The 23,903-nt window shown below is 47.4% G+C and overlaps 1 protein-coding gene across 1 annotated transcript in view; it reads right to left on the bottom strand.

The window, feature by feature from the left end:
* RNMT (RNA guanine-7 methyltransferase) overlaps positions 1 to 23,903 on the bottom strand; it is a 116,803-nt gene that overhangs the window by 85,196 nt on the left and 7,704 nt on the right. The window contains exon 4 of the mRNA XM_088475929.1: positions 16,673 to 16,837. Coding sequence (XP_088332055.1) covers positions 16,673 to 16,837 — 165 coding nt within the window. The remainder of the gene's footprint in view (positions 1 to 16,672; positions 16,838 to 23,903) is intronic.

A 23,903-nucleotide genomic window follows, 5' to 3' on the forward strand; every position in this document is an offset into this window, starting at 1 on the left:
CATCAGACTTCACCAAACATGCTTGGTATTTGTTTGGAACAGAGATATTATCGTCAGCCATTCAGAACAGAATATCATTCTTTTATATTTACATCAGATGGTTAAAAAAAAAAAAAAATGAATAAAAAGGGGGGGAAATTATTTAATAAACTGTACATAGACACCCAAAGCTGGTACATAGCAAGCAATTTCTGAAGACCATAAAATAGAGAACAGGTCCTGGGTTTGGCGGACCTAGTGGAAGCCGAATGCCTAGGAAAGGACTAACCTTTAGGCTTTCCCTGAAGACAAAAAGGACTTAAATGATGTAGTCTGAGGCCTAATAGAAGTAGTTGCTGAAGGCAGAAATGTAGTTTCTGATGCTGTCAACGTGGTTACAAACTTGTCAGGGACTGAGCCAAACAAGATATCCCCATTGTAGGGTAACCCTACTAGGACTTTCTTGGAATCCGCATCTGCCTTCCATGAGCGTAACCACAGGGTACGGCGGGCAGACACAGCAGAGACTCTGGAGGTTAGGAGACTGGCATCCACGGTCGCTTCTCCAATATAAGAAGCTGAATCTAAAATGTGAGCAACAAAAGACATCTGATCCCTAGAAGCACCTGAGGGAAAAAAAGTCTTCAAGTGCGTCAGCCCAGCTGTCTATATAGCTTTAGCCACCCATGCAATAGCCATGACTGGACGGGCAACATCCCCTGAGAGTATATTGATTTCAGGCAAGCTACCACTTTTCTATCTGTAGGATCCCTCAAGGAAGTAACCCTAGGAACAGGCAACTTCGCGCTTTCAATAAAACGCGTGATATGTGAATCCACCGCAGGGGGTTTCCAATTATGCACAATGAGCCACAGGAAAAGAGTAACATGAGGTTAGTATGAAACCTCTTACCAGGCAATTGCCAGGCTGCAGCCATGAGTTCAGCTAGATGATCCAATAAAGGGAATACTGCTGAAGCTACTTTCGGTCGTTTAAACAGAGGGTGCTTGGATTTCGGGGCTGGGTTGTCATCTTCTATTAATAAGATGGATCTAACAGCTCGCACCAAGGCAGTAACAATTTCTAACCGACTCCTCCTCCTCCGGAGGGGAATCAAGGTTAGAGAGATCAGCATCTGTGACGATAACACAGGACGTGTAAATTATTTACTGGGTAGGTTTCCCGCCTTGCAACATGGTTTGAAAGGTATGGGATGTAGCCATCAGAGTTAGAGAGTACGTCTACCTATGGTGGAGGTACCTGTATCTCCTAAACCTGATGTGACAACCCCAAAGGGGGCATTACCTCATGCTGTGATAACCCCCTCGGGGGAACTACATACGGATCCGCTAGGCGGTCCGAAATAGTGGCCAGTACCTGAACAAAAGGAGCCCAGGTTTTACATAAAATATATATACACAATAGCACAGGACGTGTAAAGGATTTACTGGGTAGAGGTTTCCCACCTTGCAACATGGTTTGAAAGGCATGGGATGTAGCCAGACTCTGCACCGAGTTAGAGAGTACGTCTACCTATGGTGAAGGTACAGGAGGTACCTGTATCTCCTGAACCTGATTTGACAACTCCAAATGGGACATTACGTCCAGCTGTGATAACCCCCTCGGGGGAACTACAGATGGATCCGGTGCGAAATAGTGGCCAGAACCTGAACAAAGGAGCCCAGGTTTTATTTATATAGATACCCTTGTTATCTCTATTTCTACGAAGTCCATAGGGTTCCACAGGATACCTTGGGGTATAGGCGGTAGTCATCAGGCACCTCAGAGTGTTAAATTTTTAGCTCCCAGGATGCACTGGGGTCCCTCTCCTATACCCCGCCCCCAGGCCAAGGCACCTTCAGTTACTAACAAGCCATAGGCCGGAGGAGAAAAAGAGAGAAGAAAGTCTGGAACACTCAAGAATCACATTCTCACAAGAAAGGAGATGGAAAAACCGGTGACCAGAACAAAGCCCATCTACAGCACAGGTACGACAGGGTGGGAGTCCTGTGGAACCCTACGGACTTCGTAGAAATAGAGATAACAAGGGTAAGTTCTTACCATATCTCATTTTCTACTTCAGGGTCCATAGGGTATCCACAGGATACCTTGGGGCTGTCCCAAAGCAATCCCTTCAAGGGCGGTGACGCTCCTGTACAGAAAGGAACATCCGCCGCCGGAAGGAAGCATCCTGAGGCGAAGGTATCAAAAGCGTAATACCGAACAAAGGAATGGACAGAAGACCACGAGGCCGCCTTGCAAAGCTGAACAGTCGAAGCGCCACGGCGAGCTGCCCACGAAGGACACACATACCGGGTAGAATGAGCAGCAACAGAGGGCAGTACTGGAAGGCCCTCATGAGCGTAAATCCACCTTGCCAGAGTCTGTTTACTGGCAGGTCATCTCTTCTTGTGAAATCCATACAGGACAAACAAGAAGTCCGATATCCAAATAGAACTGGCACGGTCCACATAAATCCTTAGAGCACGTACCACATCCAATGAGGCCTCACCTGCCAATAGGTCAGTAGAGTTAAAGGCCAGCACTATAATTTCCTCATTAATGTGGAAACTAGACACCACCTTAGCTAGAAAGCCAGGGCGAGTCCGAAGCAAGGTCCTGTCCTGGTGAAAAATCAGAAAAGGGAGGGCGATAGGAGAGAGCCCCCAAGTCTGACACCCTTATGGCTGAAGCAATAGCTAGAAGAAACACAGTCTTCGCTGTAAGCCATTTGAAATCCACTGAGCCCAGGGGTTCAAATGGCGTACCTTGGAGATCCCTCAAGACCACAGCAATATCCCAAGGAGCCCCTAGAGGGACAAAGGGAGGCTGTATGCGAAGTACACCATGCATAAAGGTGTGGATATCAGGAAGAGGAGCAATCCTATGCTGAAACACCACCGACAGGGCAGAAACATGCACCTTCAAAAAGATGAGCCCGCCTGTAGGAAAGTATGGATACCCGAAACACCTGGGGTTCATACCCTTTAGGGCGACACCATCCAAAATAGGTATGCCACACCCTGTGGTAAATCCTGGCAGAAGGTTTCCGAGCTCTGAGCATGGTGCTCACCACAGTGCTGGAGAAACCCTTTGACCTGAGGAGAGCAGTCTCAAGAGCCACGCCGTCAAAGAGACGACCTAGGTCCAGGTATAGGAATGACCCTGAGACAACAGGTCCGGACGTTGAAGCAACAGCAACGGAGTGTCGATGGAGAGACTCTGAAGTTCCGAGTACCAGTGCCATCTGGGCCACGCTGGAGCCACCAGTAGGATCGTGCCACCTGTGAAAAACATCCTGGTGAAGAGACCATTCCTCTGGATGCAGGTCGTGACGGCTGAGGAAGACCGCTTCTCAGTTGAGCACTCCTGGAATGAACACTGCCTAGATGACTGGGAGATTGCCTTCCACCCATGTCAGAATGCGAGACACCTCCATCAATGCCGCCTGACTTCGAGTTCCTCCTTGGCGTTTTATGTAAGCAACCGCGGTGGCATGGTCTGACTGGACTTGCACGGGTTTTTCGTGAAGAATGAGTCTTGCTTGCTGAAGAGCCCGAATACTGCTCACAGTTCCAATAGGTTGATTGGAAGAGCAGATTCCGCTGACATCCAGCATCCCCGAAACGATTAAGGACCTGTCACTGCGCCCCAACCCTGGAGACTGGCGTCCGTCGTTAGAAGGACCCAGTCTGGGATCCAAAAGGGATGTCCCCTGTAGGGATGAGAAGTCTGTAACAACCAGGCCAGAGACAGACGTACCTCCGGAGAAAGCACCATCGTCTATGCATTTATACAACGGGGCAACCCATTTCATCTGGAGAGGATCAACTTCTGCAGAGATCTGGAATGAAACTGGGCATACTCCACCATGTCGAACGTCGACACCATGGACCCCAGTAACCTCATTGCCGAGTGAATGGACACTCGTCGACTGTGCAGGCAATTGCGTACCCGGGTCTGCAAAACCGAGATCTTTTCCTCTGTCAAAAAGACCCTTTGCTGTTGAGAGTCCAACAGTGCACAGAGATGGAGCATCCACTGAGACGGAGTCGGGGAGGACTTCTTCCAGTTTATCAGCCAGCCGTGAGTCTGCAACACAGATATCGTCAGTTGCGGATTGCGGTAAAGTACCTCTGGAGACTCGGCCATAACTTTGGTAAACACTCGTGGAGCTGTAGAGGCGCCAAATGGTAGGGCCTGCAACTGGAAATGTTGACCTACCACTGCAAACCTGAAGAAACTGTGAGCTGAAGCAAATCGGGTTATGCAGATAGGCATGCTGAATATCCAGAGACACCATAAAATCCCCAGGTTCCATAGCCAATATAATGGAGCGCAGGGTCTCCATCCTGAACCGAGGTACTGTACCCTCAGAAACTTGTTGAGGGACTTGAGGTTGAGGATAGGACGGTACGACCCATTTGGTTTTTGCACCAGAAAGAGGTTGGAATAATACCCCGTCCCGCTTTGGGGAAACAGAACAGGCACTATTACCCCTGCTTGGAGCATAGAGTGCACTACTTTCTGGATTTCCAGGGCCTTTTCTTGGTGTGAATGAAGGCCTGTGGTGAAGAACTGATGGGGAGGCCTCCTGCAGAAAGAGAGGGTGTACCAGTGAGAGACCACTTCCCTTACACAATGGTCTGTGGTGGTCAGACACCAGCACTGGGCGAACTGAAGAAGTCGGCCTCCTACCTTGGGGACCCCCAAGGCCGTCAGGCTGAGGGCTTATTGTCGAGCTTAGCAGCTGGACATCTGGTGCTCCAAGCTTGTTATTTAGGCTTGGCAGCCTTTCTGTCACCTGACGGTCTTGGAAAAGGACTGAGCCTTAGGCTTTCCCTGGGGCCGGTAGGGCCGTAATGACAAAGTCCCGGACTCTGATGGAGCGGAGGCCGAGGGCAGACACACAATTTTTGCTTCTGCCAACGTATCCACAATTTTGTCCAAATCAGGTCCGAACAGGACCTGACCATTATAGGGCAAGCATTCCAATCCTTTCTTGGATTCTGCATCTGCTCTCCAAGAGCACAGCCACAGGGAGCGGTGAACCGCAACTGCCGCAGTAGAAATTCTAGAAGTGAGGAGGCTGATATCCAAAGCCGCCTCATTAATGTATCCCGGAGTTTGCCCACTGGCAGTATCCGGAGGAAAAGATGCCTCCAAGGCATCTGCCCAGCGCTCCATGCCTCTAGCTACCCAGCAGATAGCCATAGCCAGTCTGGAAGCCCATCCAAACGAGGGAGTATATAGACTTCAAAGTTCCACCTTGCGATCCGTAACATCCTTCAAAGAGGACATGGATGGCATAGGCAAGGTCCCACTCTTCACTAAATGCGTTACATGAGAATCCACCTAAGGGGGAGTCTAACATTTAGTGAAGTAATCCTCCGCAAAAGGGTAGGCATAAGCCAAGAGTCTTTGAGGTTGGAAGCGCTTACCAGATTTCCTCGCCTCCTCCAAATGATCCACTAATTGACCAGATAAAGACAGCGACGTCACCCTTGAAAAAAAAATATTTGGACTTAGCTGCAGGGGGGCCGTCATCTTCAATAACCAAGGCCACACAGACTGCCCGTATCAGGCGAGGAATATATAGCTTTGACTTAAGGCTCCGACTCCCTAGGAGGAGGCCAAGTCAGACAAATCATGGATCTCACCATCGTCTGACGACATGTCATCGTCAAAGTGCGTGGATTGAGAGGACAGTAGTGGTCTTTTAGGTCGCAGCGTTGATTCTCCCTGTAAAGTCTCCATCAGGTTCTGCACCGTGGACAGAGAATTTACCCAAGCAGGCTCTAGACACCTGAGGAGGTGCTAACTGCTGAGGTAGGCACTGGGGTACAAACATCTGCCTGGGGAACCCCTGTAGGGGAGATGGGACCACCGCTTTCTGCGAGAACCCCAACTGGGGAAACAGAGGGAGCCGCCAAACGTCCCGCAATGGCTGTTAAGTGCCTGAGCAAAACAAGCCCAGGGAGGTTCCTGTGCAGAGACAGTTACAGCAATAGGACGTGAAATGACATGACAAGAAGCACAAACTCTCAGTGACCACCTCCCCTTCCCCTATCCTTACTTTACATTTGGAGAAGGATAGGGACATCATTAAGTGCAGAATCCTCACTCCCAGACATGTGTAGGAGTCTGTAGGTTGTATGTGACCCACCACACAGAAAAAAAACAATTTTAACTGTGAGGTAAATTCCACCCCGACAGCACTGCACTGCAAGGGCTTGAAGAAGCAAAGAACAGGGATAGTAAAATGGCTGACAGAGAAAAGAAAAAACAGTCAGACAGCGCTAGCATATAGTCACATACAATGCAGAAATTCCACCTGCACTAATGGCACTATGATCAACTGCACAGACACGGAGTCTGGTAGGAAATAGTGCTGCACACTCTGACCTGTATCGGAGGAATGCAGGGGGACCCGGACCGCAATGCCACCAAGAGGCCAGCGTTCAGCGTCTGCACATTTGGATAAAATGGTTGCCGAGGAGCTGAAAGGTGGCGGGTCCAGCAGAGGGACACTACTACAGCCCGCCAAACCGCAGTGGAAGGCGCTGTGAGCAGCGGTGGAGGCACTGGCTGAGTGACAGGGAAGGCGCGCTCCCCTGGCCTGCAATAACCCCACGGATCCTGGAGCGTTTGCAGCACATCCAGGCCAACATCCCTGGTGGTCCAGTGGGTCGTAAGACTCAGTGCCTAGCCCCACTGTAGGCCGTCCCCAGGGAGCCCCCTACCCTGGGGACAAACGGACTGTGCATCGGCAGGTCCCCCCCACGTGTACCCGCCACTTACCTGAAAGCCCCCGCAGATCCGGCCACAGTCCTGGGATCCTACGTGGACTCTGTTAGCTGAGGTCCTGGAATCCCGCTAGGATCAGTACGGGCGTCCTAGCACCGGCAGGGTATAGGAGAGGGACCCCAGTGCATCCTGGGAGCTAAAAATTTAACTCTGAGGTGCCCGATGACTACCGCCAATGCCTACACCCCAAGGTATCCTGTGGATACCCTATGGACCCTGAAGTAAAATAAATAAAGTGTGATATATATAAATATATATATATATATTTATTTACATACATTTTAACATATACATACATATTTACATATACATACATACATATACATACACACACACAGTTAGGTCCATAAATATTGGGACATTGACAGAATTTTCAGATTTTGGCCTCTATTCACCACCACAATGGTTTTGAAATGAAACAAACAAGATGTGCTTTAACTGCAGACTTTCAGATTTAATTTGAGGGTAATTACATCCAAATCGGGTGAATGGTGTAGGAATTACAACAGTTTCAATATGTGCCTCCTACTTTTTAAGGGACCAAAAGTAATGGGACTATCAACTCAAAAGCTATTTCATGGACAAGTGTCAGCTATTCCCTCGTTATTTCATTATCAATTAAGCAGGTAAAAGGTCTGGAGTTGATTCTAGGTGTGACATTTGCATTTGGAATCAGTTGCTATCAACTCTCAATATGAGATCCGAAGAGCTGTCACTATCAGTGAAGCAAGCCATTAGGCTGAAAAATCAAAACAAACCCATCAGAGAGATCGCAAAAACATTAGGTGTGGCCAAATCAACTGTTTGGAACATTCTTAAAAAGAAAGAACGCACCGGAGAGCTCAGCAACACCAAAAGACCCGGAAGACTACGGAAAACAACTGTGGTGGATGACAAAAGAATTATTTCCCTGGTGAAGAAAAACCCCTTCACAACAGTTGGCCAAATCAAGAACACTCTCCAGGAGGTAGGTGTATATGTGTCAAAGTCAACAATCAAGAGAAGACTTCACAAGAGTGAATATAGAGGTTTCACCACAAGATGCAAACCATTGGTGAGCCACAAAAACAGGAAGACCAGATTAGAGTTTGCCAAACAACATCTAAAAAAGCCATTACAGTTCTGGAACAACATCCTATGGACAGATGAGACAAAGATCAACTTGTACCAGAGTGATGGGAAGAGAAGAGAAGTAAAGGAACTGCTCATGATCCAAAACATACCACCTCATCAGTGAAGCATGGTGGTGGTAGTGTCATGGCGTGGGCATGTATTACTGCCAATGGAACTGGTTCCCTTGTATTTATTGATGATGTGACTGCTGACAAAAGCAGCAGAATGACTGAATATGAGCATATAATATTGCCCGAAACACTTCAGAATTCAAATACTTCAGAACTCATTGGACGGCGCTTCACAGTGCAGATGGACAATGACCCGAAGCATACTGCAAACAAAGTTTTTTAAGGCTAAAAAGTGGAATGTTATGCAATGGCCAAGTCAATCCCCTGACCTGAATCCGATTGAGCATGCATTTCACTTGATGAAGACAAAACTGAAGGGAAAATGCCCCAAGAACAAGCAGGAACTGAAGACATTTGCAGTAGAGGCCTGGCAGAGCATCACCAGGGATGAAACCCAGCGTCTGGTGATGTCTATGCGTTCCAGACTTCAGGCTGTAATTGCCTGCAAAGGATTTGCAACAAAGTATTAAAAAGTGAAAGTTAGATTTAGGATGGTTTAGTTTGTCCCATTACTTTTGGCCCCTTAAAAAATGGAAAGCACATTTAGAAACCATTGTAATTTCTACACAGTTCACCTGATTTGGATGTAATTACCCTCAAATTAAATCTGAAAGTCTGCAGTTAAATCACATCTTGTTTGTTTCATTTCAAAGCCATTGTGGTGGTAAATAGAGGCCAAAATATGAAAATTCTGTCAATGTCCCAATATTTATGGACCTGACATTATATTATAATATATATATATATATATATATATATATATATATATATATATATATATATATATATATATATATATACACACACACACACATATATATATATATATATATATATATATATATATATATATACATACATACACACACATACACACATACATACATACACACAAAATTAAAGAATAAATAGAAGGCACGCCATAGTGCATTATCTCAAGCATTTATTAAAAGAACAATTTCCATCAAACATAGGTCATGATTGACATTACCAAAAGGAATTGTACTTTTAATAAATGCTTGAGATAATGCACTATGGCGCTCATTCCATTTATTTTTTAGTGATTTGTTACCCGTTTTGTGGATACAGGGATTATTGAAAAGAAGGAAGAACGCCGGCCAAATGTGGCATATATGAGGCAGCGCATATAGATTAACGTCTAAGAAATCCTTATTATTTGGGACTAATCTCAGTTTGCAGATTTGCGCTCCGTTTGTTTTCACTAAATATAGAGATATAGATGTATTGATATATATATATCTAAACATCTATATCAGATGCTTGTTAATAATCCTGCCTTTGCTAGACAAAGCTGCACAGTAAATGGCACACAATATGGCACTGGGTATAATTCAACCACCATCTATTTATGATACTAGTAGGAAGCAATAGACTGGTCCTGTCTAATGCCTGGGTAAGCTGCAGGAGCAGAGCCCAAATATGGCACAGTGCAACGAATGTATGTTGACAAAACCCATGAATACAAATGTATGTTAAGGTAATAGCCTGGAAAAAAAAAAAAACACTGGTCCTGACTGATGCTTGGATAAGCTGCAGGAGCCCACTGCCTAAATGTGGCACAGTGCAGCACACAACAGTATGTGTCAAACCTCACAAATATATTTTAATGAACCACCTTAACTACACCTGTATTAGGGCAGAATTAGAGGTATAGATATATGCTGACAGTTAGGGATAAAGACACAGACAGGCAAGCTCTAGCATAAGTCACATACAATGCAGAAAGTATACCGCAAAGTGGCACTACAATCAACTGCCCAGATTCAGTGTCTGGGAAGGCTATAGTGCTGCATACCTCAACCCAAGGGAGAGGTATGCAGGGGGACTAGACCACACGCTGGCCTGAGATATCTGCGATTAACACCAGAGAAAATGGCCACAGGAGAAAACAGCTCAGCAAAGCCAAACCGCAGTGGAAAGTCACGCTGAGCTGACGGGAGGAGCTGCTACAACAGGGAAGGCTGACTCCCCTGGCTGAATATTAACCCTGGGACGGAGTGGGAAAAGAAGAAGCAGACAAGGATGAGGGGGCCAAATGGGTTAATGGAGTAGTCACAGTGCTTCTCCTGTATAGTCCCTGGCACAAGGGGATGGTGAGGTGGTGGGTGTGGGAGAGACTGGGGAGGTTGGTAGACCCTTTCAGGGGGCTTCTTCCGTGCGGTTCAACAGACCGGCACGTTGCCCCTGCAGGACCTTCGGTCGACAGTCTTAGGGAAGTCTCAGGTAGTGGAAGGGTGGTGAAGGTAGGGCAGCAGGTGTAATGGGTATGGGTGTGCACCCTGACGCGTCCCGCGTGGTGGTATGAGACAGGTACCTACTGGTAGGCTTTGGTGCGTTGTTGGTTCGGCCGTAGAGATATGAACGTTGCTGCAGGTGGTGCTGTTTGAAGTGAGCTGCTGCGGTTGCAGAGGTAGATAGCTGCTGATCGGGGAGGACACCTGGCCCGTGGAGGTCAGCGACCGAGAGGTGTGCGTGGGGTGCTGGGTCCACTGCAGCTGTGAGTCTGCTGCTGCCGGGCCACTGTGCGGGTGGGGGGGACCGCTGTGGGAGTTGGAGGTTGGTGTACAGGTGGCTGGGTGGTGGTCCGCCCGGGACTGGCTGGATGGGGTACACTATGGATTGCTGAGCTAGTGCACCCACCACCACACAATTCCCTTGTGCCAGGGACTATACAGGAGTAGCACTGTGACTACTCCATTAAACCATTTGGCCCCCTCATCCTTGTCTGCTACTTTCACCACACCTCACCTCGTTACACCCCACGCTAGCAACCAACTTATTCCAAGACACTCACATAACCACCGCACCCACAGGGAGAGCGCACTTTCCAACCCCCCTCTCTATTAAGCTACCACGCAGGACCTGGTACTCCTGTTAGAAGGAAAGTGCAGCACCCCAACCACATACTAGTCACAAACCACACCCTCACACCACACCCTATCTGCCCATACAGATGAGCGCAGTCTGACCCAACTGTTACCCCTTGGACGTGGCTTTCCGCGCAGATACTGTCCCTGGTGGTCTAGTGGAAGCGCAGGGTATGGGGGGCCTGCATCCACCTCAACGCCTCCAGTCTGTCCCCTGACACCGTAGGCAATGACTACTAATACGCGGGTCACCGCAAGCATTGACCCGCCTTACCTTGTCCCCGTAGGTCCGGTCGCAGTCTGGGAAATCCGCGGGGCCCGGTTACTACGAACCCTGGGGTCCCGCCGGGATCCCTAGATCGGTACTGGCCGGAGCGGCAGCACGAACGTCCAATGGACAGTCTGTTGCTGTGTGCTCTATAAAAAACTATCAAATCATAAAATGAAATAAAATATCTTTAGGAGTTACTAAGTAGCCCCTCTGCGTTAAAAGAGCCAGCTCCAGCCGGGCACCAACTCTGGCTCGGGGGCGGGGTATAAGGAGAGTGGACCCAAAGCATCCAAAGCTGAAAGCTTTAACTGCATGGTGCCCGGATTTGGTTCCCATCATTACACCCCAAGGTCTCCCTGTGGAGCCTATGGGCCCTGAAGAAGAAACAGTAGATAATTTAATGTAATGTAGACGGAATACATTTACTTTGTGATGGTGTTATAACACAATGATAGGACTCTCTAATGTGGTACACATGACCTACAGATAAATCTTTCATTGTATGACTTCATTTGGGTGAATTAGGACAGGCACTAACACCATCAGATAACTTGTACGGATTTAGACTTAATAATGAAACAAGACACGCTCCCCACAGCAATATACACGTGTCCTTTCTTACTGTTGCTTCAGTCCTGCCAAATAGCCCCGATTGGTGCCAAGTTCAGTGCAACTCAGCAGCACAGAGCATCCTTCGCACTCAATGTCTGTCTTATTCTCAAAATAAAACATTGATAGCTTACACTGAGCAAATTAATGCGCGCGACAGCCTGAATCCGTGTAAGAAGGGCTCCGATGCGAGCGGCAGTGGCTGCTTTTCCCCGCGCTGAGATCCTTTGTGTTCCCATCCACAACTTTTAATGTCTGTAATACCAATTATTTGCCAAAGCTTTTTGTAGCGTTTGCGATGCGACTAAGATGTAAATTTAAAAGAAAAATATGGTACACTACTCTCAGAGCGGCTCAGTCTCGTGCCATATGGCGTACGGACAACTAGTAAGTGAGGACACATCTGTATTTGCACTTCTGACCACAGAATAGAAGGCTGAAAGGAAGTACACAAAAGCCTATGGGGTATTTATGAAAAACAGCTAAAGTGAAAATTAATCAGATTCTGGCATTTTTAAGGTGAAATTTACAAAAAGTTATAAAAAATTGTGTTTTTTTTTTTTTAAAGAAAATAAATAAATTGTTGAATCCCAATTGAATAGGAACTTTCTAGGTTTTCCCTAATTAGTCGTTTCACCAGCACGACTACTACTTATAGAGGAATGAGGAAGTAATGTATGGCTTGTCATTGGACAACTAAAACAAGAGATATGGTAAGAACTTACCTTTGTTATCTCTGTTTCTACGAAGTCCATAGGGTCCACAGGGTTGACCTTGGGGTATAGCTGGATCTGGATCCACGGGCACCACGCAGTTAAAGCTTTCACTGCTCCCAAGATACACTTGGGTCCGTTCTCCTCTATACCCCGCCCCCGAGCCACAGGCACCTCAGTTGGTAAGCAGCCAAGGCCAGAGGAGGAGACTAAACAGAGAGAAGGAAGACTGGAACACATAAGAAACCATACTCACAACCTCGGAGCCGTGGCAAGGCCGAAAGGCAACGCCCGAAATTGGTAGTGATGGTTCAGGAAAGCAAACCTCAGATACCGCTGATGTGCCGGTGCTATGGGCACATGGAGATAGGCGTCCTGGAAATCGAGAGAGACCATATAATCCCCGGGTTCCATTGCCAGAATGATGGAACGTAACGTTTCCATCCTGAACTTGGGAACAGAGGTATTTGTTCAGAGACTTCAAATTCAGGATAGGGCGATGAGAACCATTGGGTTTCTGCACCAGAAACAGAGTAGAATAGTACCCCGTCCCGCGTTCAGACTGCGGAACGGGAACAATGACCCCTGCTTGTAGCAAGGATTCTATAGCTACCTGAATCTGGACAGCTTAGGTCTTGTCCAGAGAAGGACTCGTGCAGAAAAACTGGTGGGGCGGCCTGAACCAAAAAGACAGGGCGTACCCCTGAGAGACTACTTCTCGAACCCAGGCATCCGTGGTGGTATTGTGCCAACACTGGGCGAATTGGAGAAGTCGGCCTCCCACTCTGGGGTCCCCCAGAGAGAGGCCCGTCCCATCAGGCAGCAGGTTTATCCTCCTGCTTGGAAGAAAGGCGCCGAGCACTCCATGCCTGCTTCTTGGGCTTGGGTGCGGCCTTGGTCGCCGAATGTCTCGGGAAGGACTGACCCTTGACCTTACCCGGAACCCGAAAGGACCGAAAGGCAGAGCTCCTCACTTTAGCCGGCGCAGAGGCCAAAGGGAGGAAAGCAGACTTGGACTTAGCCAAGGTATCAACTATTTTGTCCAAATCCGGACCAAATAGTAATTCCCCATTAAAAGGCAAGGCCTCCAGACCCTTTTTAGAGTCAGCATCAGCCCTCCAGAACCTCAGCCACAGGGACCGCCGAGCAGACACCGCTGCAGCCGACACCCTAGAGGTGAGCAGGCTGGCATCCAAAGACGCTTCCCCGATATAGGAAGCTGCATCCCGCATCTGTCCCACTAACGCTCTCTGGATATCTGGAGCATAATCAGGAAAGGCATCTTCCAAGGCATTGGCCCAGGCCTCAATGGCCTTAGCCACCCAGGAGATAGCCATGGACGGGCGAGCCACCGCCCCGGAAAGAGAGTAAATGGACTTTAAACAAGTCTCCACCTTCCTGTCCGTGGGATCCTTCAAAGAGGAGATAGATGGCAATGGCAGCGTCGCGCTTTTGATCAAGCGGGTGACGACGTGGGAATCCACCGCCGGCGGAGTCTCCCATTTCCTGCAATGAGCTCCAGGAAAAGGATAATTTGACGCCAACCTCTTCTGTGGATGGAACCTCTTACTGTGTAATTGCCAGGCCGCCGCCGCCATATGATCCGTTAATTGATCACACAGGGGAAACACATTCGAAGTTACCTTGGCTTTTTTAAAATTAGGAAACTTCGATCTAGGGACCGGCGCATCATCCTCTACATGTAGGATAGCCCGCACTGCCCTAACTAAGGCTGAAACATTAATGGAGGACTTAGCTTCCACCTCCTGCCCCACGGCATCAGAGTCAGAGTCCTCATGGATTTCTCCATCATCTGAGGACACTTCCGAGTCCGACAACTGCGCAGCCAGTGAACTCACAACAGGACGTTTGGGCGTCCTTGGTGGCACATCACTTTGCAACATCGACTGAAATGCCGAGGAGGAAGCCACCAGACTCTGAACAGAGCTGGAGAGAACATCTACCCAAGGTAGAGGAGCCATCGGAGTAAAACTCTAAAAAGGCACCACAGACTGTCGTGTCCCTGGAGGAGACTGGACATACACAGGCAGTCCCGAATAAGGACCCACAGTCTGGGCCCCGGGGGAAAACTGCAATATATAAGGAATACCCGGGGAATGGGGGATGGTGGGCTGCGACAACGCCCTAGAAGGGACCGATAACCGGTCCGCAATGGACGCCAGCACCTGTGAAAATATCGCCCAAGGAGGGTCCTGTGACACAGGGGGATTGGAGGGGCCCGGTACCAGCTGGCACCGCCCGCACAGACCATCCTGAGATAAGTCCTCCCCATCAACTCCAGCAGCACAGCGTCTGCAGGAAAATAGCACAGGAGCCACAGAGCGCTCAGTCTCCCCATCAGACATGATACCGTAAATACACAAGAAATACGTATCACCAGAGGAATTACGGTCTTAACACCCGCACACTCACCAGTATGCGACACAAACAGCTCAGATATGGTACTGTGTAGCACACAACAGTATGTGACTGACCCCACAAATACGTGATTTACATAAGTGAGGGTATCAGAAAACGCCCCTCCCCCACACACCTGCCGGGCCGTAGGAGAATGAAAGGGATAGGTATAAGCTGACAGTAATGGAGAATAAGTCACAGAAAGGCAGCACTAGCAATAGTCACATACAATGCAGGAAGAAATACTCACTGCACCTTCCGCCACAATCAACCGCCCAGATTCAGTGTCTGGGAGGGCTATAGCGCTGTGTACACTGTCCTTTAGCAGGGGAGAGGTAGACAGGGGGACCGGTCCACTTGATACCGCCTGGGAGTCTGCGATGACTGCCAGTGAAGATGGCCGCCGGAGACCTCAGAGGAGGAGTGGCCGAGAGATAAGAGCAGCTCAGCGACGCCAGACTGCGTGTTGAAAGGCGCGCTGAGCTATGGGGAGGAGCCGCTAGACAGGGAAGGCTGCCTCCCCTGGCTAGCAATTAACCCCCGGGTTGCCAGTCCCGCTTTCAGCCTGTCACCCTGGTGGTCTAGTGGACACCCGGGGTATTCCTCTATAGAGGGGGAGCCCGCCGCCGCTGCTAGCGCCTCCGGTCTGTCCCCAGAGACCGGAGGCTCCTGACTGCATATGAAGTATCCGCGGCCTGATCCCCGTCGCTTCCAGCAGCAGACATGGGAGTCCCCAGAGCCCGGCCAGTACAGACTCTGGGGTCTCGCCGCGATCCCCAGATCTGTACTGGCGTCGCGGCGCCAGCGGGGAGAAGGAGCGGCAGCGTGGATGTCCTAAAGGACAGTCTGATGCTGCCACTCTAATAGTGTAAAAAAAGAAGAAAAAAATAAAACATTTTCTCTTTAAAATGAAGCTTAGGGGCTGCTCCTGCAGCCCCACTGCGACAGGGTGACCAGACTCCGGCCGGGCACCAACTAAAACTGAGGTGCCTGTGGCTCGGGGGAGGGGTATAGAGGAGGATGGACCCAAGTGCATCCTGGGAGCAGTGAAAGCTTTAACTGCCTGGTGCCCGTGGATCCAGATCCAGCTATACCCCAAGGTCAACCCTGTGGACCCCCTATGGTCTCTGAAGTAGAACGCTAAGGATTTTATTAGACTGGAACGTTTATTGTAGCAAGGCCTGCATTGCTTCCTCATTCATAGAAGTATGTCCAATTCCCTGGAAACCATGCAGTCAGACAGCAGTATAAGCTGCGGTAATGTGCACAAGCAGTAATACAGCACAATAGTGTTAGCAAACTCAGATCATCATTAGACTGAGGATTTGGATTTAAATACCTATTTTATTTCTTAACTTAAGTGGGAAATGGAGGCTATTATTTGTGAAAAGAATATGCCACTTGTATTGTGCCTATAAATGCCAGATTTTTAACCAGACATCCTACATTCTCCACTTAAGGAAAAATTAGGCATTTAAGACAAAATCCCCCATCTAGTCATCATAAAAGCAAATTCAAGTTTTCCGAGACCATTCTGGATTACATTTCCAAACATAATGAACTGGGCTTTCAGTTGTCAGTCAGAAGGCAGAATTCAATTAGACTCCATAAAGCGGGTAAAACGGGATTCTACCGCTTGAATTGCCTTCGGCCAATTCAATTATATAAGTACAAGGATCCCAAGTGTTTGCCAGTGTAAAGGAACGCAGCTAATGGAATTCCCTTATTCTAAAGCATACATACCGCTTTCTTAGATGGCAAATCAAAATCAGCCTTCCTCTTCCTTGGAGAGCTCAGTAAATTAGTATGTGAAGGAGGACTGCTTGCAGCAACAGTTGCACATGACTGTTGACCCTCAGATACAGGACTACACTGATCAACAGAATTTGATTCTTTAGCCGAACATTGCTAGAAAGAAGAGAAATAAGGGAATTTCAACATATTAAAGTAATATTAGTCAAAATGTATTATAACGCTACCTATCATTTCAGCATGGCAAATTATGGAAAAGGAATATTTTTAACGTTAATGTAACAAATTAAGTTTGGGAGCAAAGGAAAAAAAGCAAGTAACTTTGCACCAGGACAAACCATGCTACAATGCAAAGGGTACAAATACATTATTGATTTTTTTGGCACGCAGGGTAAATACTGGCCGACTCTGCATATAGCCAACAAATACTGGGCAGCTTTATTTTTACACTGCAATTTAGATTGGAGTTTGGACACACCCCTTCCACATCTATATCTCACTGCACATTTTACATCTCCTCCACCATAGCATAGTTTTACAAAGGTGCAAATTTGATTTGTTCTTTTTTTTGCTTTACTCCCAACTCAGAATCAGCCCCATTGTGAGAGACTAGGGGGGTATATTTACTAAAGTGCAGGTTTTAGAAAGGGTATAATGAAGGGGGGAAAATTATTTAAAAAGAAAAAAAAAACAAAACAGAATACCCAAAGCTGGTACATAGCAAATAATTTCTGAAGACCATAAAATAGAAAACAGGTCCTGGGTTTGGCGGCCCTAGTGGAAGCCGACTGCCTAGGAAAGAACTAACCTTTAGGCTTTCCTTGAGAGCGACAGGACTTAAATAATGTAGTCTGAGGCCTAATAGATAGAAGTAGTTGCTGAAGGCAGAAATTTAGTTTCTGATGCTGCCAACGTGGTTACAAACTTGTCAGGGACTGAGCCAAACAAGATATCCCCATTTTAGGGTAACCCTACTAGGCCTTTCTTGGAATCCGCATCTGACTTCCATGAGCTTAACCACAGGGTACGGCGGGCAGACACAGCCGCGGCCGAAACTCTGGAGGTTAGGAGACTGGCATCCACGGTCGCTTCTCCAATATAAGAAGCTGCATCTAAAATGTGAGCAACAAAAGACATCTGATCCCTAGAAGCATCTGAGGGAAAAAAGTGTCTTCAAGTGCATCAGCCCAGCTGTCTATATAGCTTTAGCCACCCATGCAATAGCCATGATTGGACGGGCAACATCCCCTGAGAGAGAGTATATTGATTTCAGGCAAGCTACCACTTTTCTATCCGTAGGATCCCTCAAGGAAGTAACCCTAGGAATAGGCAACTTACCGCTTTTAATTAAACGCGTGATATGTAAATCCACAGCAGGGGGAGTTTCCCATTTTGCACAAACCTCTTACCAGGCAATTGCCAGGCTGCAGCCATGAGTACAGCTAGATGATCCAATAGAGGGAATTCTGCTGAAGCTACTTTCTGTCGTTTAAACAGTGGGTGTTTGGATTTAGGGGCTGGTTTGTCATCTTCTATTAATAATATGGATCTGACAGCTCACACTAAGGCAGTATCAACAATTTCTGACAGACTCATCCTCCTCAGGAGGAGAATCAAGGTTAGAGAGATCAGCATCTGTGACGATAACACAGGACGTGTAAATTATTTACTGGGTGGGTTTCCCGCCTTGCAACATGGTTTGAAAGGTATGGGATGTAGCCAGAGTTAGAGAGTACGTCTACCTATGGTGGAGATACCTGTATCTCCTGAACCTGATGTGACAACCCCAAAGGGGGCATTACCTCATGCTGTGATAACCCCCTCGGGGGAACTACATACGGATCCGCTAGGCGGTCCGAAATAGTGGCCAGTACCTGAACAAAAGGAGCCCAGGTTTTACATAAAATATATATACAATACCAGTCAAAAGTTTGGGGACACCTTCTCATTCAATGGTTTTTGTTTATTTAAATTAATTTCAACATAGTAGATTAATACTGAAGACATCAAGACTATGAAAGAACACATGGAATTATGTTGTAAACAAAAAAAAGTGTTAAACAAAATCAAAATATGTTTTATATTTTAGATTCCGCAAAGTAGCCCCCTTTTGCTTGGATGACAGCTTTGCACACTCTTGGCATTCTCTCAATCAGCTTCATGAGGTAGTCTCCTGGAATGGTTTTCCAACAGTCTTGAAGGAGTTCCCAGAGGTGCTGAACACTTGGCTGCTTTTCCTTCACTCTACGGTCCAACTAATCCCAAACCAGTTCAATTGGGTTTAGGTCAGGTGATTGTGGAGGCCAGGTCATATGACACAGCACTCCATCACTTTCCTGCTTGGTCAAGTAGCCCTTACATAGCCTGGAGGTGTGTTTGGGGTCATCGTCTTGTTGAAAAACAAATGATGGTCCCAGTAAGCGCAAACCAGATGGGATTGCATGGCGCTGCAGAATACTGTGGCAGCCATGCTGGTTAAGTGTGCCTTGAATTTTGAATAAATCACCAACAGTGTCACCAGCAAATCACCCCCACACCTTCTCCTCCATGCTTCACTGTGGGAACCACAGATGCATACAGTAACCATCCACTCACCTCCACGTCTCAAAAAGACAGCAGTTGGAAGCAAAAATCTCAAATTTGGACAAACAATTCTCCTCTTCTTGTTGGCTTCTTCGCAGCAATACGACCATGAAGGCCTGATTCACGCAGTCTCTGAACAGTTGATGTTGAGATTTGTCTGCTACTTGAACTCTGTGAAGACTTTATGTGGTCTCTAATCTGAGGTGCTGTTAGTAGCGGTTTCTGAGGCTGGTAACTAATGAACTTATCCTCTGCAGCAGAGGTAACTCTTGGTCTTCCTTTCTTGGGACAGTCCTCATGAGAGCCAGTTTCATCATAGCGTTTGATGGTTTTTGCAACTGCACTTGAGGATACATTCAAAGTTCTTGAAATTTTTCATTTCGACTGATCTTCACAGTAATGTTTAACACTTTTCTATTTACAACATACTACCATGTGTTCTTTCATAGTTTTGATGTCTTCAGTATTAATCTACTATGTTGAAAATAATTTACATAAACAAAAAAAACATTGAATGAGAAGGTGTGCCCAAACTTTTTACTGGTACTCTGTAAAATAAATAAATTATATATATACTGGTCCTGTCTTATGCCTGGGTAAGCTGCAGGAGCACAGAGCCCAAATATGGCACAGTCCAACGAATGTATGTTGACAAAACCTCAAATACGTAGTTCTAGAAATGTGAGGCACAGGAAAACCCATGAATACACCTGTATGTTAAGGTAATAGTCTGAGAAAAAGAAAAAAAAACACACTGGTCCTGTCTGACACTTTGGTAAGCTGCAGGAGCCCTTTGCCTAAATATGGCACAGTGCAGCACACAACAGTATGTGTCAGACCTCACAAGTATCTCATATATGGGAGTTAAAAGAACCACCTTAAACTACACCTGTATTAGGATAGAATTAGAGGTATAGATATATGCTGACAGTTAGGAAACAAAGACACAGACAGGCAGCGCTAGCATAAGTCACATACAATGCAGAAAGTATACTGCAACGTGCCACTACAATCAACTGCCCAGATTCAGTGTCTGGGAAGGCTATAGTGCTGCATACACAAACGCAAGGGAGAGGTATGCAGGGGGACTAGACCACACGCTGGCCTAAGATCTGCGAGTTCATCATTCAAGAAAATGGCCGACGGAGAGCTGAGGGGGCGTGGCCACAGGAGGAAACCGCTCAGCAAAGCCAGACCGCAGTGGAAAGGGGCGCTGAGCTGAGGGGAGGAGCCGCTACAACAGGGAAGGCTGCCTCTCCTGGCTGGCAATTAACCCCCGGGACGCTGGCTCCCTCGCCAACTACAAGTCCCTGGTGGTCTAGTTGAGTGCAGGGTATTATGTGCCTGCTTCCACAGCCAGCACCTCCGGTCTGTCCCCTGAGACTTGCTTGATACGCGGATCACCGTAAGCGGTGACCCGCTCTTACTTGTCCCCGTACGTGCGTCCGCAGTCCAGAATGTCCCGCGGGGCCCGGCTAGCACAGACCCTGGGGTACCGCCGAGATCCCCAGATCGGTACTGGCGTTGCCGCGCCGGCGGGGTGACGGAGCGGCAGTGCAGACATCCTATGGACAGTCTGCTGCTGCACGCTTTGATACAAGAAAAAACTACCAAAAGAACAAAATAAAATCAGCTTTGGGGCTGCTAAACAGCCCCCCTGCATAAACAGTGACCCGACTCCGGCCGGGCACCAACTATAACCGAGGTGCCTCTGGCTCTGGGGCAGTGTATAGGGAGGATGGACCAATGCATCCTGGGAGCAAACGCTTTAACGGCGTGGTGCCCAGGATCCAGATCCAATCTGCACCCCAAAGTCTCCCTGTGGAGCCTATGGACCCTGAAGAAGAAAAATGCGTTAAGGAAAGTAGCTCTATTCCTCCGAACAGTACATTGCAACTTGAGAGCTGCAGTGGCTATAGTGTATAATCTGATGTACACAGATGATCACTTTAATTGGTAAAATATGGAAAGTGGTGAGAACCCACTACAGTTTTCCTTGTTGCTTCAGAGCCAGACACTGACTATTCCAAAAGTAACAGTATATATCACACTCGTATACAGAAGAGTATAAATCAGGATCTCTCCTAAGGATTCTGATGTGGTCACTTATGTATTTTACGTTATTGATCTACCTATGTTGCGCATACACTAAGATAAAATACCTGCCAGACATTTTATCTGACAAGCTGAAACCCATCAGATATTGCGGCCATACACAGATATTTTACAATGTATGAGCACAATATCTGCGTTCCAACAAAAAACACTGGTCCAAACTGATGCTTGGATAAGCTGCAGGAGCCCACTGCCTAAGTATGCGATACACTGGTCCTGTCTGACACTTTGGTAAGCTGCAAGAGCCCTTTGCCTAAATATGGCACAGTGCAGCACACAACAGTATGTGTCAGACCTCACAAATATTATCTTTTATATATGTGAGGTAAATAAACCACCTTAATTACACCTGTATTAGGGCAGAATTAGAGGTATAGATATATGCTGACAGTTAGGAATAAAGTCACATACAATGCAGAAAGTATACTGCTAAGTGGCACTACAATCAACTGCCCAGGTTCAGTGTCTGGGAAGGCTATAGTGCTGCACACCTCAACCAAAGGAAGATGTATGCAGGGGGACTGGACCACACGCTGGCTTGAGAAATCTGCGATTAACCACCAGAGAAAATGGCCGCCAGACACCTCAGGGGGGTGTGGCCAGAGGAGGAAACAGCTCAGCAAAGCCAGACCGCAGTGGAAAGGCACCGCTACAACAGGGAAGGCTGACTCCCCTGGCTGATTAATCCCTGGGACACTGGCTTCCCGAGCCGATACTGTCCATGGTGGTCTAATAGAAGCGCAGGGTATGGGGGGCCTGCGTCCACCTCAGCGTCTCCGGTCTGTCCCCTGAGACCGGATGCAATTACTGTTAACACGCGGGTCACCACAAGCGTTGACCCGCCTTACCTTCTCCCCGTACGTCCAGTCGCAGTCTGGGAAGTCCACAGGGTCCGACTAGCATGGACCCCGGGGTCCCGCCGAGATCCCCAGGTCAGTACTGGCGTCGGGGTGACGGTGCGACAGCACAGACGTCCAATGGACAGTGTTGCTGTGTGCTATGAAGACAGTTAAAAAAAAAAAAAACACTATCAAATCAAAAATGAAATAGCTTTAGGGGCTACTAAGTAGCCTCTCCGCGTTAACAGTGACCCAACTTCGGCCGGGCACCAACTCAAACTGAGAAGCCTCTGGCAGAGGGGCGGGGTATAGGGAGAGTGGAACCAATGCATCCTGGGAGCTGAAAGCTTTAATTGCGTGGTGCCCGGATTTGGATCCCATCACTACACCCCCAAGATCTCCTGTGGACCCTGAAGAAGAAACAGTAGATAATTTAATGTAATCTAGCAGGAACAGGTTTTCTTTGTGATGGTGTTATAACATAATGAAACTACTCTTTAATGTGGTACATCTTATCTACAGATAAATCTTTCATTGTAGGACTTCATTTGGGTGAATTAGGACAGGCACTAACACCATCAGATAACTTGTACGGATTTAGACTTAATAATGAAACAAGACACGCTCCCCACAGCAATATACACGTGTCCTTTCTTACTGTTGCTTCAGTCGTGCCAAATAGCCCCGATTGGTGTCAAGTTCAGTGCAACTCAGCAGCACAGAGCATCCTTCGCACTCAATGTCTGTCTTATTCTCAAAATAAAACATTGATAGCTTACACTGAGCAAATTAATGTGCGCGACAGTCTGAATCCGTGTAAGAAGGGCTCCGATGCGAGCGGCAGTGGCTGCTTTTCCCCGCGCTGAGTTCCTTTGTGTTCCTATCCACAACTTTTAATGTCTGTAATACCAATTATTTGCCAAAGCTTTTCGCAGCGTTTGCGATGCGACTAAGATGTAAAATTTTAAGAAAAATACGGTACACTACTCTCAGAGCGGCTCAGTCTCGTGCCATATGGCGTACGGACAACTAGTGAGGACACATCTGTATTTGCACTTGTGACCACAGAATAGAAGGCTGAAAGGAAGTTTACAAAAACGTATGGGGTATTTATGAAAAACATTTAAAGAGGAAATTAATCAGATTCTGGCATTTCTAAAGAGAAATTTATAAAAAGTTATAAAAATGGTGCAAAGAAAAAAGGTGAGAATTTTTTTTTTTTTTTTTTTTAAAGAAAAAAAAAAATGGATTTTTGGTTACTTACATTTGAATCCTTTTCTCTGAATCAGGCTGGGGGACACTGGACCATGGGATTGTCAGCTGGGCTGGAGCAGGCACTTAAAGACATTGTAGCTTTAACTCCTAGCTCCTCCACTCTGCAATCCCATAATGCCAGCACTTCTTTAAAAGAGCCTGGAGAAGAGTAGCAGGAAACCTATGAAACGGTTTAGAACTAAACAATCCAGTAGGGAAAAGACCGGTCAAGAACCAAACACCTCGCATGACTGAGCGTGAGGGAGGGATCGGAGTGTCCCCCAGCCTGATTCCGAGAAAAGGATTCTACGGTAAGTAACCAATAATCCATTTTTCTCTTTCATGAAGGCTGGGGGACACTGGACCATGGGACGTTCAAAAGCCGCCCCCGGGGGAGGGAACGCTCAGGCTGTCTGACCGGAGAACTGTAC

This window comes from Taudactylus pleione, unplaced genomic scaffold (genome assembly GCF_031769625.1).
Source record: "Taudactylus pleione unplaced genomic scaffold, aTauple2 ptg000179l, whole genome shotgun sequence".
In the NCBI taxonomy this organism is placed as follows: Eukaryota; Metazoa; Chordata; class Amphibia; order Anura; family Myobatrachidae; genus Taudactylus; species Taudactylus pleione.